The 16,720-nt window shown below is 46.9% G+C and overlaps 1 protein-coding gene across 2 annotated transcripts in view; it reads left to right on the top strand.

Annotated features, from left to right (window-relative positions):
- Positions 1-16,720, top strand: part of HPS5 (HPS5 biogenesis of lysosomal organelles complex 2 subunit 2) — a 1,306,927-nt gene that overhangs the window by 593,035 nt on the left and 697,172 nt on the right. For both annotated transcript variants that reach the window (XM_069623788.1, XM_069623787.1), the window contains exon 10: positions 8,857-9,035. In XM_069623788.1, the coding sequence (XP_069479889.1) occupies positions 8,857-9,035 (179 nt within the window). The remainder of the gene's footprint in view (positions 1-8,856; positions 9,036-16,720) is intronic.

Raw genomic sequence — 16,720 nt, 5'->3', positions numbered from 1 at the left:
TGCTGTTCGGTGCTGGGGCTGAAGATTGGCATGACGACTCCATGACCAGAAAAGTGATACACCTGATGCTATTGACAGCCAGAAAACTCATTGTTTTACACTGGAAATCCGAGACACCACCGACAGTCAATCAGTGGTCCTCCCTCCTGTCGAGGCTATACTCACTCGAGCGGAGTAGCCTTATGCGAGCAGCGGACACCCCACAAGCCATAACATTTTGGGAACTATCCGACACATTCATATGATATTGTGCTGACGAAATGTCCTGCCCTGTGGGTCGGCATGCACTTGGCTGAGTTATATATGCTCTGGGATATGTGCAACGCATTTTATCACTGATAAGTCTGGTTTGTTGATCAGCTCATGCTCACTGTCTTTCTTGCTTCTATTTCTTATGATTTGCACTGTGGGGGAGGGTGGGTTTCGTTGGGGGGAAAGGAGGAAGGTTTGGACATGGGCATCTCCATATCTGCAACTGATACTGAGGCCTGTTATGTAATACAGGGTATGCTTCAGTCCACCTTGTTCTGTTGTTCACATTTCTCCAATAAAAAGAATAAACAATGTTCCATTAAAACAAATACAAAGACAATACATTTCCACAACGAGGTTAATCAGAAGAGAAGCTTTAAAAATCATTAAAATAAGCCGAGGATATGCTAGTTAAGCTCCTCAAATGTGCAAAGTGCATAATATCCCAAACTATATATGATAAGTAAAATAGCATTAAAATAAGCATATTAAAATCTTGTTAGAAGCAAAAGCCCCACCTCTAGGCCCAATGGTATAATGCCATCATAGGAGGCATGCAAAACATGCAAAACATAGAATGACGTTTAACTATCATTAACTAGGACTTGAGGATGAGTCGCCATTAACCTGCGTCTTAGGTGCAAGGGGAATTAAAAAATGACAGGAGAGCACAGCTAGTTAAAGTCCTGGCTCTGATTGCAGAATAAGCCGTCCAAAAAAGAATAAAATGTAAAAGATCTTCAATCGGAGCTTGGCATAACGTACAGTGATTCGCATCGGATTCTCGTTTCCATGAGGAGGTGATCACTCTGAGAGGGAGACAATTGTGACGAATCAAGGTAATTCGTCCCTTCTCCCCAAGGGGGAGCCTTCCTCTTTGAGGCTAGGGAAATGAGCCTGCTTCTCAAGACCCTCCCTAGGGGTTTGGGTAAGCGTGACCTCTCTGGGAGAGACTACCCCTTAGGGGACAAGGACTCCTGTTCCTCTGAGGAACTGCCTAAGCCATTACCCATGGTAGCATACATGGGACTGTCTGACCTGAAGAACAGTATAAAATCCAGACACTTGGCTGAAGGCAAAGCTAGGCTATGTTATTGCTATGAGAAAAGGGGTTCTGTCTCTTTAAAGAGCGACATCAACTCAACTGGGATGAGTGAACTGAAAAAGGACACACTGAGCCAAGGCGAGGAAGAGGGACACATACACAAGCATGGCAGTTCCTCTGAACGCATAGCACCTGAGAGAGGCGGAGTCGAGGAGAGCCGCTAGCCCGCGACTTTCAGAGGTTTTCTGACATCCATAACAGAACACTGGAGACCCAGTGTTTGTCCGCTTGCAAGAGATGGGAGAGAAGGGGATACCTATGCCAGTGGTAGCATGACCACCACGACTTTAGTTTTTTAAACATTTATTGATTTCCAATATCATAACAATACATTGTCAACAACATTAAACTCCCCCTCCACGGCTGCCCCCCCCCCATCTCCATCTGTATTCATCCTCTTTGGGAAGTCTCTCCTTCTACTTCAACTGAAAAGGTCCAGAATCCTTATTTTACGTGGGCACCATTGCTCTTTGTAGTCTGTTTGGAGATGCTCCAGAGCCAAACCCCAGTCCATTCTAAATTTTTGATGTTCCCCTTGAACATTATAAGTTAATAGTTCCATGGCTAGGTATGACCATATTCTTCTTGTCCAATCCACTGCGAGTGGTGGGCTTTTTTGCTTCCATTTATGGGCTATTTCCAGCCATGCCCCTATCAATAGGCCCATAAAGTTCCTTTTCTGCGTTACATTCAACTGTTTGTCCCGGGGGTCCCATAGGCCCCTTAGCCACACTTCATCCCCAATATTCGCATCCCTTGGGAACATTTTCTGCATTTGGGTTTTCACCTCCTCCCGGTATAGGTTTAGACTCGGGCATTCCCACCATATATGTCACCAATCTCCCTTCCCTCCACATTCCCTCCAGCACCTGTCTGGGGAGTTGCTGTACTTAGTATGTAGTCTTTCTGGCGTATAGTGCCATTGCATCATCACTTTCATCCACATTTCTCTAGTTTGAATGGCTTTTGTCAGCTTAGGTATTGTACCCCATATGTATTCCCACCTTTCCCGGAGGAGTGAGCATTTCAGTGTTTTCTCCCACCTTTTTATGTATTGCCACTTAACTGTTTCAACTTAACATGTGTTGGAGACAAACTTGTGTGTTCCTGTGTATGTCATTATGTATGTTTCAAACGGGGTCAGGTCCCTTGTCACTGCGCTTTTTATGTGCGGTGTACACAGCCAGTGGTGTAATTGTTCATATTTGTATCTGTCTTTAGGGGTCAAGTTCAGCTGTGTCAAGCATTCCGCAAATGTTTTTATCTGCTGATCTTGGTACATGTCCCCAACCATTTTACACCCTGCCTCTTCCCATTTCCGATACGCCCCCTTTTCCATTCCTGGTGGGAATTCCAGGTTTTTAAATAGTGGCATGAAGGGGGCAGGATCTTTTGTTAGGGTTTCTTTCTGTGGTGTGGCCGTATCCCACACTCCCAGGGCCGCCCTCATTATTTCACTAATATGTACATTGGGGTGTCTGTGTTGTTTGTTAATCTATAAAAGGTGTCGGGTGGGTGTTGTCGCCACCGCCCTATACTGTGATTCCCAGATTTCTTTCCCGTTTTCCAGTATCCATTCCTTCAGCACCCAAAGCTGTGCAGCTTCGTAGTATTTCCTAAAATGTGGGAGGGCGCACCCCCCTTTATTTATGTGTGCCGTCATGACCACACTCTATACCCTACGAGTTTTATTCTGCCATATATATGCTGTAACCATCTTCGTGAGGGACTTAAAGAAAGCTTGGGGGATTCTTACCGGGAAGGCTTGGAACAGATACATAATTTTTGGGAGTATGGTCATTTTCACCGCCGTTATTCTGCCTCACCATGATGTTGTTAATGGGTTCCAATTCAGTACGTTTTTTTTTATTTTGTCTAAGAATTGCGGGTGGTTATAGGCATACAATTCATCTATTCTCCCTGTGAGTGTGATTCCAAGGTATTTAACCCCAGTGTTCGCTATTTTCAATTGGTGGTCCGTTGCAACTGCTTGGATCTTTTTTCTATTCCCTGCCAGTATCAGGATTTCCGATTTCTGCCTGTTTATTTTTAGCCCTGATATCTCGCCGAATGTTTCGATCTTGTGCATGAGATGAATGAGTGATTTTTTCCGGATCTCCTAGCACCACCAACATGTCATCCGCGTATGCTACTACTTTGTGCGGCTGTCCCGCCATCTCTATGCCACTGATTTCCGGTGTTTCTCTAATTTTGCCCAATAGGGGTTCTAAGTATATTGCATATAGCAGGGGGGATAGCAGACACCCTTGTTTGGTCCCTCTCTCTATTTGCACTGATTCTGATAATCCCCTGTTCACTGCTATCCTTATCGTCGGGGAGTTGTAATTGGCTCGGATCATATCTATAAACACTTTGCCCATTTTTCTCAATATTTGGAAGAGGAGTGACCACTCGACCCGGTCAAATGCTTTCTCCACGTCGAGGGCAACCATAGCCCTGTGGGATTGTATAATCCCTATTTTTGCCACTAAGTGTAGTACCCTTCTGATGTTATCATGTGTTTGTCCGTTTGGGACAAATCCGGATTGATCTTGATGGATCAACTTTGGGAGGAGTTGTGCCAGCCTTGTGGCTAATATCTTAGTGTACAATTTCGCATCCAGGTTGATTAGTGCTATCGGGCGATACGCGCTAGGGAGTTGTTCCTCCTTCCCCTTTTATGAAATACCAGAACTTTAGCCTCATTCATGGTTTGGGTTACTTTCCCTTTCTCCTTAAATGTATTAAACAAGTCTGTGAGGACAGGGGCAAGTATATCTTTAGAGGTCTTATAAAATGGTGCGATGTAACAGTCGGGGCCGGTGCTTCATTTTTCGGGAGGTCCTGAATTGCTTTATTGACCTCTTCTATTGAGATTTCCCTGTCTAGGAGTTGTTTTTCTTCCTCCGTTATTACTGGGAGGTGTACTCCTTCTAAGTATGCCTTCTGCTGCTCCTTCCTCGGGAGGTCCGAGGAGTACAGCTTCTGGTAAAAGCGTTTGAAAATGTGTCCTATGTCTGAGGTTAAAGTCTTTACCTGCCCCTTGTCATCTTTTAGGGCCTTTATTGTCTGTGACTGGTGCTTCCCTTTCAGTTGTCTAGCTAGTAGTTTGTCAGCCTTATTCGCTTTCACAAAGTACCAGTGTTTTGTATAACGGAGGGCCATCTCCGCCTTTTTGGTGCGGAGTGATTCCAGTTGCCCTTGGACGTTTCTTAGTGTTCTTTGGAGTTTCTTAGTTGCTGTTTGTATGATCTCTGCTTGAATTGTGCTTATGTTGGCCTCAAGTTCCTTTTCCCATTGGTTATTCAGTTTCCCCCTCTGTGATTTAAGAGCTATGAGGTGTCCCCTTGTAACCGCCTTCAGGGCGTCCCAAAGAGTTCCCTTATTTGTGTCCGGAAGACCGTTGTTGGCCAGATAGTCTGTGATATGTTCTCTGAGGGCCTGCCCCATGACCTGGTCTCTGATAATTTCCTCTGGGAGGCGCCAGCCCCATACCCGTGGGTGGCTTTGAGTCCATTTAAAGGATGTCCACAGTGGGGCATGGTCTGAGAGTGTTATAGGGCCTATCTCTGCCTGCTGTATTTTCCCTAGGAGCCCCACCGAGACCCATAGGTAATCTATTCTTTAGCCTGTGTTGTGTACGTGTGAGAAATATGTGCAGCTTTTCTGATTGCCATACATATTGCGCCAGGCATCTGCTAGCGCTAGGTCGGTCATATTCTGCTTAAGTGCTTTTGACAGGGTGCCCTGATCCTGTTGTTTGGCTTCCGATCTAGCCAGGATGGGGTTCCACGCTATGTTTAAGTCCCCCCCCCTAGCACTGTCTCCCCTGTGGCCTGGTGTTCTAATTTGTCTAGCGTATCCCTTACGAAGCTGTCCTGACCCGAGTTTGCATCATAAACCGATGCCAGTGTCAGGGGTTTCCCTTCTATTGTTATTTTCGCTTTAAGGTATCTCCCCTGTTTGTCTCCCAATGTATTCGTTATTTGTGCGTGCAGAGAGTCGCGTATTGCTATTAACACCCCTGCTTTTTTCTCTTGTGCATTTGCCTGTATTATTTGATTGAAGCCTTTGAAGCGAACTCTGTGTTTGTCCTGAGCTTTTATGTGCGTTTCCTGGAGCATTACAATATCATATGAGCCCTGCCTGAGGAATTGCTCCACTTTTTTCCATTTGACTGGGAAGTTCAGTCCCCTGACGTTAAATGTTAAGATTTTTTATCCCCATCCTATCGTCTGGGTTTGAAATCTTTCATGTCCTTCCTTTTCCTCTTTGTCAGTATGGATTTCTTTCTGGTTTCCCCCTGTACCCAATCTCCCCTTTCCCCCATTTGTAACATGCAACCCCCAACTGGCCTCCCCCCCCCCCCCCGATAACCTAGGTTCGCTCAGGCATATCGCCTTGTGCGTCATGCCCTCTGAAACTCTCAGGGATAACTTTGAAGGGAGTCCTAAACCCTTCCCCATGACTTCGGTGGCATCCAGGTTTTCTCCCCTCTCCCCTCCCGGCACCTGTTTGGAAGATCTCTCACTCCTCCTTCTGCTTCGGATGGAGTTTGCTGTATGATTGCATCGCTGATGTCTGTCTGCGCTTTTGTTCTGGGAGCTCAGCCCACTATTTCTTTTTGCTGGGGCGTCTCACCCTCCTATTCATTGTCTTCCATTCCCACGGGATCCTTCTGCCTGGTTGGTCCGTTCCACTAGCCTGTGGGAGCTCCTTTTCTTGTTCCTGCATGTTCAGTAATCTTAAGCCTTCTTCCCTTGTCGTTATTCTTCTTTGTGTCTCTTCCCATGTGAAAAGCAGTCCGAAGGGGAATGTCCACTTGTATCTGATCTGACGTGATGTCAGTTCCCTCGTCACCTGGGCCATCTCGTCTTTTTTGAAGTGTTGACTGTGCTAGATCTTAAATAGAAAGATGTCCTCCCCGTTCATTCTTATGTGATCCATTAACCTTGCCTTTCTGAGGATTTGTTCCTTTTGAGAGTATATGGTGAGGGCCACCAACACATCTCGGGGGCGGGCGCCTTGGACTTCTGTTCTCCTCAGACCCACTCTGTGAATTCGATCTATTGGGACTTCTTCTTCATCCGTCAAATCCAGTATGTCCTTGAATATCTGCTGCACTGCACTTTTAAGGTCTTTGTCCCCCACTGTCTCTCTCATGTATGTTTTTTATTCTTATATTCGATCTTCGTGATCTGTTTTCTAAGTCTTCGCATTGAAGCTCCAGATTGTGTGTTAAGTGGACCAGATGTTCCTGTGTTTCTACGCTTTGTTGCGTCTCCTCTTCTAAGTTTTGCACTACTTTCTCAAGGGTATCAGTTCTTTCTCCTAGCCCTGCCACTTCCGTCTTCAATTCTTGCACCACCGATTTAAGTTCACTTTTCATAGACTCCAACTGTGTATTCATTGTATCCATAAATTGTGCCTGAAACTCCCCGAACCAGGCCTTCATGTCTTCTTTCGTAACCATTTCTTCTGGGGGGGGCTCTGTGTCCCTCCCTGTTCTTTGTCCTTTTTGTGTTTTCACTCTCTCTGGGAGCCCTTTGTCCGCTCCCCAGAGGTGGGCCAAATTCTGATCCTGTTTATCTTGCGGGTTTCAGGGACTGGTTGATTTTGCTTCCCTCTTGATTTTGACGTTGGAGCCACCCTTGTATTTCTTTCTGAACTATGCTTTCTGCTGAGTAATCCTGATGTTAGAAAATGTGCACCGTGCTGGTCCCTGGTACTGCCTGTGTGTCCACTCTGCTCTGTAATCGATACCTTTGGAAGCCTATTGGTGCTCCCGTCTTGTCTCTTGGTGGTTCCTCTTATGTCTCTCCCCCAGGGAAGGTTCTGTGTGGTCCTTGCCTCCCCCACTGTGTGTTCTCGCCGCCGTGGGATTTCTCTTGGGGGGGTGACCTCCTACTTTTATAGTTGTTGTGCGCTTGACTCGGGGAGGTGTCTTTTCTCCGGTGCCGTGGTGGTTGACCCGCACCCCCTGCCTCTTAGGCTCTTGTGTTTCAGTCCCTTCCTCCGTGTGGGTCCCTGGTCCGTGGGGGGGGGGGGCGTCTGGCTTGGTCAGCCCGTGGCTATGGCCGTCCCTCGTGTTCAGAGGGGTCTACTCCTCCACCCCCGGTTTTGTCATCTTTCTGCGTTTTTGTCCATTTCTGCCTCCTTCCCTGTTCTTCTTCCGAGGCTTCACTGGGCCTTTATTTACTGATGGTCCCTGTGGAGGTTTACCGTGGAGGGACACCCGCTCCTGGTCTGCTGGTTGCCGGGCGATGCCATGGGCTCAGCCTGAGGCCCTCCCCGTTGCAAGGTGGCAGGTCCGTCTCCCCTGCGCTATCTCTTCGCTCGTGGGCTAGAGGGGGGGCACCGCCCGTTATTCCTTGTCTCCCCAGCCTGGCCCCCGTTCCGAGTTTCTGTATTCTTTGTCCCTCGCGGGTTACCTTACTCCGCCACACAGGTGTTGCCGGCGGACCTTCTGCGCGGCGTCTTTCTCCTGCTGGGGGTGGGGGGCCGCAGAGTGTCCTATGGGCTCTCCCCTTCCTCTCTGTGCCTCAGACCACGTGGCCTCCATCTCCTACTGGGGCCCGTGGAGTGTCCTTTAAGCTGTTCTCGTCCTCTCTGGGTCGGCCCGTGCGGCGTCCTTCTCCTGCTGGGGCCTGCGGCATGTCCTGGGGCTCGTCCTGTCCTTTCTGAGCCCCGTTCCACGGTCCTCCTTTGACGCTCCGAGGGCTGACCTCTGATGCTCTCCTGTGCCGCATGTCTTCGTGGATGGCTTCACCCTGGTGGTCACGGTCTTCCGCCGCCTCTTCCGTGGGGGTTCCTTTTTCGGAAACCCCCTTCCCACCAAGGGGAGTCTTTAACCTAATGAAGCCATGGTATGTCCATTACTCTTGGGCTTTTTAACAATCTAGATATGATTAATTGGGTAAACCCCGCCTTTGGATTGTTTCAGATTCTTAGCCAATGCAAAGGTGGTTGGGACCTTATGTTGTCTTCCAAAAATGACATCCCTAATTCCCTGTGAGTCCCAAAGTTAAGAGCCGAGCGTGGCAGCCCCAACATGCTTTTCAAAAAATAGTTTTCTGTCACTTGGATGTCTTTGGTAATATTACGCCTATTGTACCCATCTCATCACAGTTCTCCCAGCTCTCTCTGCTCTCCCTTCTGAGTTCATCTGTCTCCTTATCGCAAGGTTGGTAAAACAAATGCAGGTGACAATGAGGGTGGGTTCTCATACTGCTCTTAGGGAATAGGGTAACATTATTAGAATTTTTACATTTGCTGATTTCTGTCAGGAAGGCTGATGGCCTTCACTAGTAAGGCCTGTGACAAAACTGGTGGATTAGGAGAAATTATGGTTACCATACGTAATGTGGTATTTTGTTAAATTCACATTATTGCAACAATCTTTCAATGCTGTACCTTATTAGCTATCCAAAGGGTGTGGCATTTTAAAGGTATTTTAAAGTACCTGCTAAAACATTGCATTTGTATTGTGTTTCCTTTAGATATCCAAGATATTTCTGTCTTTAAAAATGAGCTCTTCTGTCTGCACTTCGATGGGAGGGTGTCTCATTTTTCCCTCCTGCAAGTAGAGCGCTGTATTGACCGTCTTCTAAAGCGAGGATTCTGGAGTATTGCTGCCAGAGTGTGCTGTCTCTTTCAAAATTCTATCATATCCTGTAAAGTAAGTAGCCTTTTATTTACATTACAGCATCTTTTTGTAGAGCAAGAGGGGGATTTGACTATGTAATGTATGCTTTCAGAGTTCTTGGGGGCTTGGAGGTTCAGAGGTAAGAGGCGGAAAGAGTGGCGTCCTAACAAATGTAGAGCCAGTTGATGGTGATCTTTCCCAGACACATGCTGCAGATGGCAAGGAGGTGCTGCCATTATCTATCCTCTTATAGAGTAGGGAATAGTGTCTTGGTGAGGACAAATTTAAGATGGGCAGGGGACATCAGTCTCTGAATGTTGCCAAGGCATTCTCTAAAATGACAGATGTCTGTGAGGATGTTCTGAGAGCCTATATATGACAGTACAGTCGGCATGCTAGTGTTTATCTACATTTATATTTTGGAGTAGGACACCAAGAGCTGTGTGTACAGGCTGAAGTTCGTATGGGATAGAATGAATTATTTTGAGAACACCAGTGGTCGCTTGGGAGTGATACAATAGTAGGATATTTCGATTTGCTCCTACTTTCCGCAGGCTTCCAGCTGCCAGTTGTGACTTGTCTGGAGATTCCCATGTTGGCTGAAAGAATAGATAGAAGTGGAGTGTTTTATGCCAGTATATGGTGAAAAAGTCATTTTTGCATACTTTTTTAGGTCTCACTGGGGATGCAACTCTTGGCCCCTTATGGAGCACAAAAGTGGGGGCTACCACCAAGGTGCCCCTATTTCTCCATGGGTCAGTATGCACAGCCAGAACATGCAGTGATTCTGGTTCATGGCGGTGTGCTTGATAATAGCAGCTCCACAAGTTGTGACCATTTTGGCACAGAGGAAGCCTTTTTTCTGGAGGCCTCCAACATAGACTATGTTGTTGTGAAAGTCAGTTAACAGGCAACTGTACTTTGTTGCCCTTTTGCTTGATTGGTTGGGTAACTTATTTATTTTTATTTTTTTATTTGTGGATTGGTTTAAACATAAAACCTTTCAGAATAATTTGAAAAAGCTCAATGACATAATAACAATTAATCCATGATTCGCAGAAACATCAGAATCCTGGGGCTACCGGAGGGTATGAAGGTATCCGACCCTACTAACTATTTACAGAATCTGCTGTTACAAGAACTGGGACTGGGGAACCTCATGCAGGGATTCACTATCGAGCGCGCATAGATCCCTAGTCAGGAAACCGCCACCAGGAGCTCCTCCAAGGCCTTTCATCGCCAAAGTGTTAAATTACAAAGATAGGGAAAAGATCCTGGCATTTTCCAGGACAAGGGACACTATACAAAGAGCCTCAGCGAAGTTGGCAATATACCCGACTATACCTTCGAAGTGCAGAAAAGGAGAGCCCTTTTATTGATACATGATATGATATGGCATTTATAACGCGCCTATACACAAGTGTTTCAAGGCGCGCCGAGGCAAGGGAGGGGGAACAAAGGGAAGACAGACAACAATCCTACTAGGCCAGGTATCATTCAGATCGCGCAAGTGCATGGGATGGGGAAGGGGAAAGTACGGGGGGAGGGGGGAAGGACAATGCATTACATGGGAATAGAATAATAACAATAAGTAAAAGTAACGGCCAGCAGGTGACAAGTGCAAAGGTAAGTGCAGACATCAGGTGTCAAGTGCTAGTAGTGGGACTGTAGGGATACAGAAACAGTCTTCAAGTGCGGGGGTGTCCAGGCAAGCAGTGCAGGTGTGTGTGACTGGCGGGGGAGGGACCTCGGCCTGAGATCAGAGGGTGGCCAGGTAACCAGTGCAGTTCCAGATTCAGCCAAGAGGTCAGTAGGAGAGAGGAGGAGAAAAAGCCAAAGCAAAGAGAAAGGTTTTGAGGTGCTTCCGGAACGGGAGATGGTTCTCCTCAAGTTTCAGGGAGGCAGGGGGGCTATTCCAGAGGGAGGCTTCAGCCGAAGAAAGATCTACTGCCAACTCATTGCTTTCAGAAACGACTGACCCTGAAGGAGTTGGAGGCGGACGAGCGAAGAGTTCGAGAAGGAAGATATTTAGGATGAGGGAGTTGAAGGTATTGAGGCCCTAGGCCCCAGAAGGCCTTGTGGACAATGCAAAGGGTTTTGAACTTAATCCTCACAGCCACTGGGAGCCAGTGCAGAGATTTCAGTCCTGGAGGGATACGATCCCTGGCTTGAGGCAAAGGACACGTCTCGCAGTCCTGTTCTGGATAAGTTGCAGAGGGCGGAGAGTAGAGGCAGGCAGACTTAGAAAGAGGCTGTTGCAATAGTCCAGCCTAGAGAGAATCAGAGCTTTGGAGACAGTGAGCTTCTGGAGGAAGGAGAGGAAAGGAATACCACCTCAGCTGGTAGTGTGACTTCTTAGAGACGTCGGAGATGTGAGGAGCGAGGAGAGTGTGGAGTCGAAGATGACCCTGAGGTTTTTAGCCTCGCAGGTGGGACCGGCCAAGAGAGGCTGGCCAGAGAGCGACAGGAAAGGTGGCAGCGGGTGTGCCGAAGAGGAGAATCTCAGTCTTACTGGCATTAAGGCAGAGGTCGTTGGTGGCACACCACTCCTGGATAGCGTACAGACCGTCAGTGATGAGAGACGGAGAAGATGTGGCCGAGGTTAGCCTGAAAATGAGCTGAGTGTCATCCACATAGCACTGAAAGTTGGGGCAGAAAGAGGCAATGCGGTGGGCAAGAAGTGCCAGATATTGGTTGAACAGCCAGGGAGAGAGGTTGGACACCACAGGTAGAGAAAAAGATAGCGGAGAGGAAGGACCCCAGTTGGACCTGGGAGGGTCGGTCAGAGAGCAAAGAAGTCAGCAAGGCCAGGGCCTGACCGGTGATACCCAGGTTATCACAGAGACATTTGAGCAGGATGGCATGGTTGACCGTGTCAAAGGCAGATGAGAGAATAAACAAGATGAGAACACACGGGGTGTTGGAATCAAGGTTGGAGAGCAGGTCTCTGCGGATGTTCAGGAGAGCAGTTTCCGTGCTTCTAGCAGCTCTGAAGCCAGACTGGTGGTCATGAAGACAACCAACAGATTCAGTGTGGAGAATAAGCTGGGAGATGGGCAGCTTTTCTAGGAGTTTACCCAGGAAGGGAGTGATGGAGATTGGGCGATAGTTAGCCGGGCAGGAGGGGTCGGCAGGGGGTTTCTTAAGAAGGGAGTGCACAAGGGAGAGCTTCAGGGGGGATTGGGAAGACTCCAGTGACAAAGGAGTGGTTGTAGAAGTCGGCCAGGGCAGGCGCCGGGGAGTCGATGTGGTTTTGGAGGAACAGGGTTGAACCTGTTTTGACGAGACTTTCATAGATCGGACTTGTCTAGAGACCTCGTCAGCAGAGAACAGGGGAAAGGCCGAGAAGGAGGGAGGAGAGGTGGCTATAGAAGGGCCAGAGAAGGAGCAGGGAGTAGAAGGGGGAGGAGGAGAGTGAGGACAGGATGTCCTGGGTTTTAGAGATGAAGTGAGAAGCCAGTGCCGTGCAGAGGGCTTGGGAAGGGACAGGAAAGGTAGAGACTGCGGCAGGATTGGCCAGTTCTTTGCAGATTTTAAAGAGTTCAGCCGAGTTGTTAGATGCAGCTGAGACGCAGGCTTGGATACGAGCTCTCTTCTTGGTGAGGACAGAGAGCCGGTATTGCCTTTGGAGCAGGTGGCAGGCCAGTTTTTCAGAGGATGTACATAAAGCATGCCATTTCCTCTCGCCCACCCTGCACTTGCGTTTAAGGGTGATAAGGTCTGAGTCATACCAGGAGTTGCACTTGGCTTTGGGCTTCAGGCGGATTCTCATGACGGGGCAGAGTGGAGCATGGAAAGGGCTGTGTCAGGGTGAGAGTCAGCCAAAAGGGGAGAGGGGGATGAGAAAGTGGCAGCGAAAGCCTCAACTGACACGCGCTTCATGGGTCAGATGACCAAGAAGGTGGGTGGCAGTGATGGAAGTGGCTTGGCCTGAAGTGTGGAGAGGGTGAGAAGGGAGGAAAGGAGACAGTGATCACTCCAGGAGAGAGCAGTGGTGAGAGGGACAGAAATGGGAAGATCTGAGGAGATCAGAGCATCCAGAGTGTTACCTGCAGAGTGAGTCGGGCCAGAGGGGAGAATAGAGCGTGAGAGAGAGTCTCAGAGGTTGCGAAAAAGTCCAGAGGGAGGAAAGGAGGCATTCAGGTGGATGTTGAAGTCTCCAAGAAGGAGGAGTTGAGTGGTCAAGAGCAGGAGTGAAGAGGAGAGGTCCGCCCACTCAGAGGATGGAGGAGATCTGACCAGGTGGCCGATAGATAGTAGCCCAGTAAGGGAATGGCTAGGGGAGAGGGAGAGCCTGCAGACAAGGCATTCGAAAGACGAGTAGGCCTGCGTAGGAATGACAGAGGCAGGAATCCACTCGGGGAAGATCAGGGCTACACCCCCACCGGAGCGGTTGGACCTGGGCGCGGAGAGGATCTTGTAGCCATCAGGGAGGAGCGTGTCAAAGCTTGTGACAGAGCTGGCCCTGAACCATGTCTCGGGGAGACACATGACATCGAGGTCAAGTTCCTCCAGGAGGCGGCAGATGTCAGAGGAGTGTTTAACAGCTGAGCGAGAGTTAAGAGTGGCAATAAGGAGAAAGTTGTCGTTGTCATCTTTGTAGACAACCATCTGTTAAATCAACACAAAAAATAGGTTGGCCATTCAGAAAGATAAAAACTAGGTATAAAAACTAGTGTAGTGAATTGTTATATTATTTCTCTATAAACGCCTCTTCAAAGTATTTTATTAGAATTGGGTTACCCCTCACATGATATAAATGAATTCCTATGTCTGAATCATACTTTTATACTTGTCTGCAGGGCTCTAACCTCTTTATGCTCTAAGAGTAGTTTTGTTTCTACCCTCTGAACTAATAGAGACGTTTACTCTCATAACTTCTTTGACCCTGTGGCTAACAGTATTATAGAAAGTCAACTGGAATATCATTCATATCCTTTAGTACTTACTCCCAGGTAGAAATTACGTGAAACTTACCCGAGTATGGAAGATGCAGCCGTGATCTTATGACTAGGCTATAGAAACCATCGCTATGTATGGTTCGAGCAGTTATCCTGTTTCCATTATTCCTTGCATGTATCGTTGTTCCTTGTGGGTACTCAAGACTTCAGAGTGCGTCTGTAACTCACTAGACTGATAAAAGAGAAACGGGTGAGACAAAAAGGGGGGAACATGGTGTCAAACTACCATATGTCTGAATTAAAAAATAAAAATAATTGCCACTTTGTTGATAGCCTTTGCGACGTAAACCAGTTACAGTCCGATATTAGGGATTACCATGAATGAATATAATCCGCGGTTTACCAGCGGGTTTCTACATACGAGAAAATACCATTTCGCCGTCATCGTTTTCTAAGAATACAGCTTCATGCTAGACAGATGCCTTAGTTTTATTCTTACGAACACGTCGTAGAAATTTACTTAAAAAGGGAGTTAAGAGTAATTCAAAGCGCTTGACTAGCGAGTTTACCTATTACTTCTGGAACTCGTTGCCTGTCGCGCGTCTGCATCGTCATTGGTCATCTGACTCTGTGCGGCTTGTGTTTACTTTGCATTTAAAAGGGCAGTCACGTTTGCGATAGGTTGTGCGCGAATATCGCACGTGATGCAATCTAACCTATTGTTGTTATTCGTGGCTATCAATGCCGTAGTTACGTGTTCACGTAGTGCACGAGTTCTAATCTTGTTTCTAATGGTAATATTCTCTCGGCGGCATGTTAAAAAGTTACTGTAATTCTTCAGGTAATTATCAATATTTGTTTTAGACATATTAATTCAAATATAGAATCGATTGAGAATTAGAATAGTCGTTTTTAATGCCTTATGTGCTCATGTGTTGTTATCATGTTCTCTTAGTATCTGCTACTACTAGTAATCCTTACTTTTGCCCTTATTAATCGATCTTTGGAAAGTCTTCTCTCATTTAATGAGCGAGATCATGGCACTCTATTCGAGCAAAGTTGTTCTGAACTGTCTCTAGGAAAGATTCTGCCACTCAACTTGCTCATTCAATCCTCTATTAGCGGTGTCACACATGAAGATAAGCCATTGTTCTTTAGCAAATAATCTCCTGCTCGTGGATGTGCCATTTTTAAATGGTGAAATATGCATAAGTAGCATCCATTTGAGATTGTGTTCTGACATGATAAAGTGGTTAACTAGTGGAGGTAGCAGTGCTTTATTTTTTATACAACTTCTGTGTTCTGCTGTTCTGATCTTAATTTTAAGCATGGTCATGCCAATATAGATTTTCTCACAAGGACACCAAATTGCATATATTACATTACTGGTGTTACAATTGGTCAAATCATGCTGTATCCATGGTCTCTTTAATCCTAGTTCAACTTGGGTACTGCTGCTAGTTAACCCGCAGTTAGCACAGTGACCACAAGGTGAATGTCCTGACATTCTAGGGAGGCCACATATTTCGCCTACACTTCTTTGTGCTTGGGGAGCCTTTGTGATGTCATTCTTGGTTGGTCAGTCTTTAAGATTAGCAAGTCTCTTGAATGCACACAATAGTGGTTTAAGAGGGCATTCACCTCCTTTTAACATATGCCAATGTGTTTTAATCATCTTATTTATCTGCTTTGACATGGGGTGAATGTATTTACAAAAACAATGCTATTCTTGTCTTGGGGCTTCTCTCGATATTCAAGAAGTGCTTCTCGATTATTATGCATCAACCTCTTCAATGTCCTTTTCACTGTTCTCGTTGGGTATTGTCTGGAATGTATTTTGGAACTCAATTTTTGAGCTTCAGAATTGCCCTAGCGGGAGATTCTCCCTGGTATGTCGTGGATGGCAACTATCGAATGCCAGGAGAGTGTTACGGTCAGTAGCCTTGTGAAATGGTTTGACTTGGAGGATATTACGATCGGTATCTACCCAAATAGTTACGTCTAAAAAATTAATCTCGTCGTTACTTTGAGTATGTGTGAATTTTAGTAACTGGTTTTGACAGTTTATCCAGGTCATTAATTCTTCTAACGAAGCTACTGACCCGTCCCACACGTCCTTAAAAATGCAGTAAAAACCAACACAGATGTCAGTACTGCCAACGCCAAGGAGGTTCACATATTGCAACAACAGGTACGCCACTTGGAAAACCGGCCAGAAGAGGCGGAAGGACGAGCAAGACGCAACAACATTTGAGTGGTTGGGCTGCCTGAAGGGAAAGAGGGCTCGGACCCAACGAATTATGTGGAGAACATGCTGATCCAAGAAATAGGTGCTGGCGTGCTCACCCAAGGGTTTACAGTTGAGACGGCGCACAGGGCCCTGACCAGGAAGCCTCAGCCGGGAGCTCCTCCCCGAGCAATTATTGCTAATATATTGAACTACAGGGATAGGGAAAAGATCCTAGAATATTTTCGGACGATAAATAAAGCATCAGCGACTGTCACTGCGTACCCAGATTACACCATGCTGGTACAGAGGCAGTGCTTCAACTATGTGGCTGTAAAAAGACATCTGAGAGCATCTGGTTTTAGATACATGCTTTTGTATCCAGCTAAGCTCAAGATCCTACACAAGGGCAAGGCATTTTTTTTCTAGACGCCTGTGGAGGCGGTGCGTTGGTTGGACACTCAAGGCTGCCCAGTGGATGCAGTTTAAAATGGTGTTAGAGTTTGGGTTGGGTTAGGTTGGGGGTGGGAAGGGAGTTGTTAGTGTGACATTAACAGTTAGGGTACGAGCTTAAACCGACAAGCCACTGT

This window comes from Ambystoma mexicanum, chromosome 11, assembly GCF_040938575.1.
Source record: "Ambystoma mexicanum isolate Mex_15411 chromosome 11, UKY_AmexF1_1, whole genome shotgun sequence".
In the NCBI taxonomy this organism is placed as follows: Eukaryota; Metazoa; Chordata; class Amphibia; order Caudata; family Ambystomatidae; genus Ambystoma; species Ambystoma mexicanum.
This window is presented reverse-complemented; position numbering and strand designations above follow the sequence as displayed.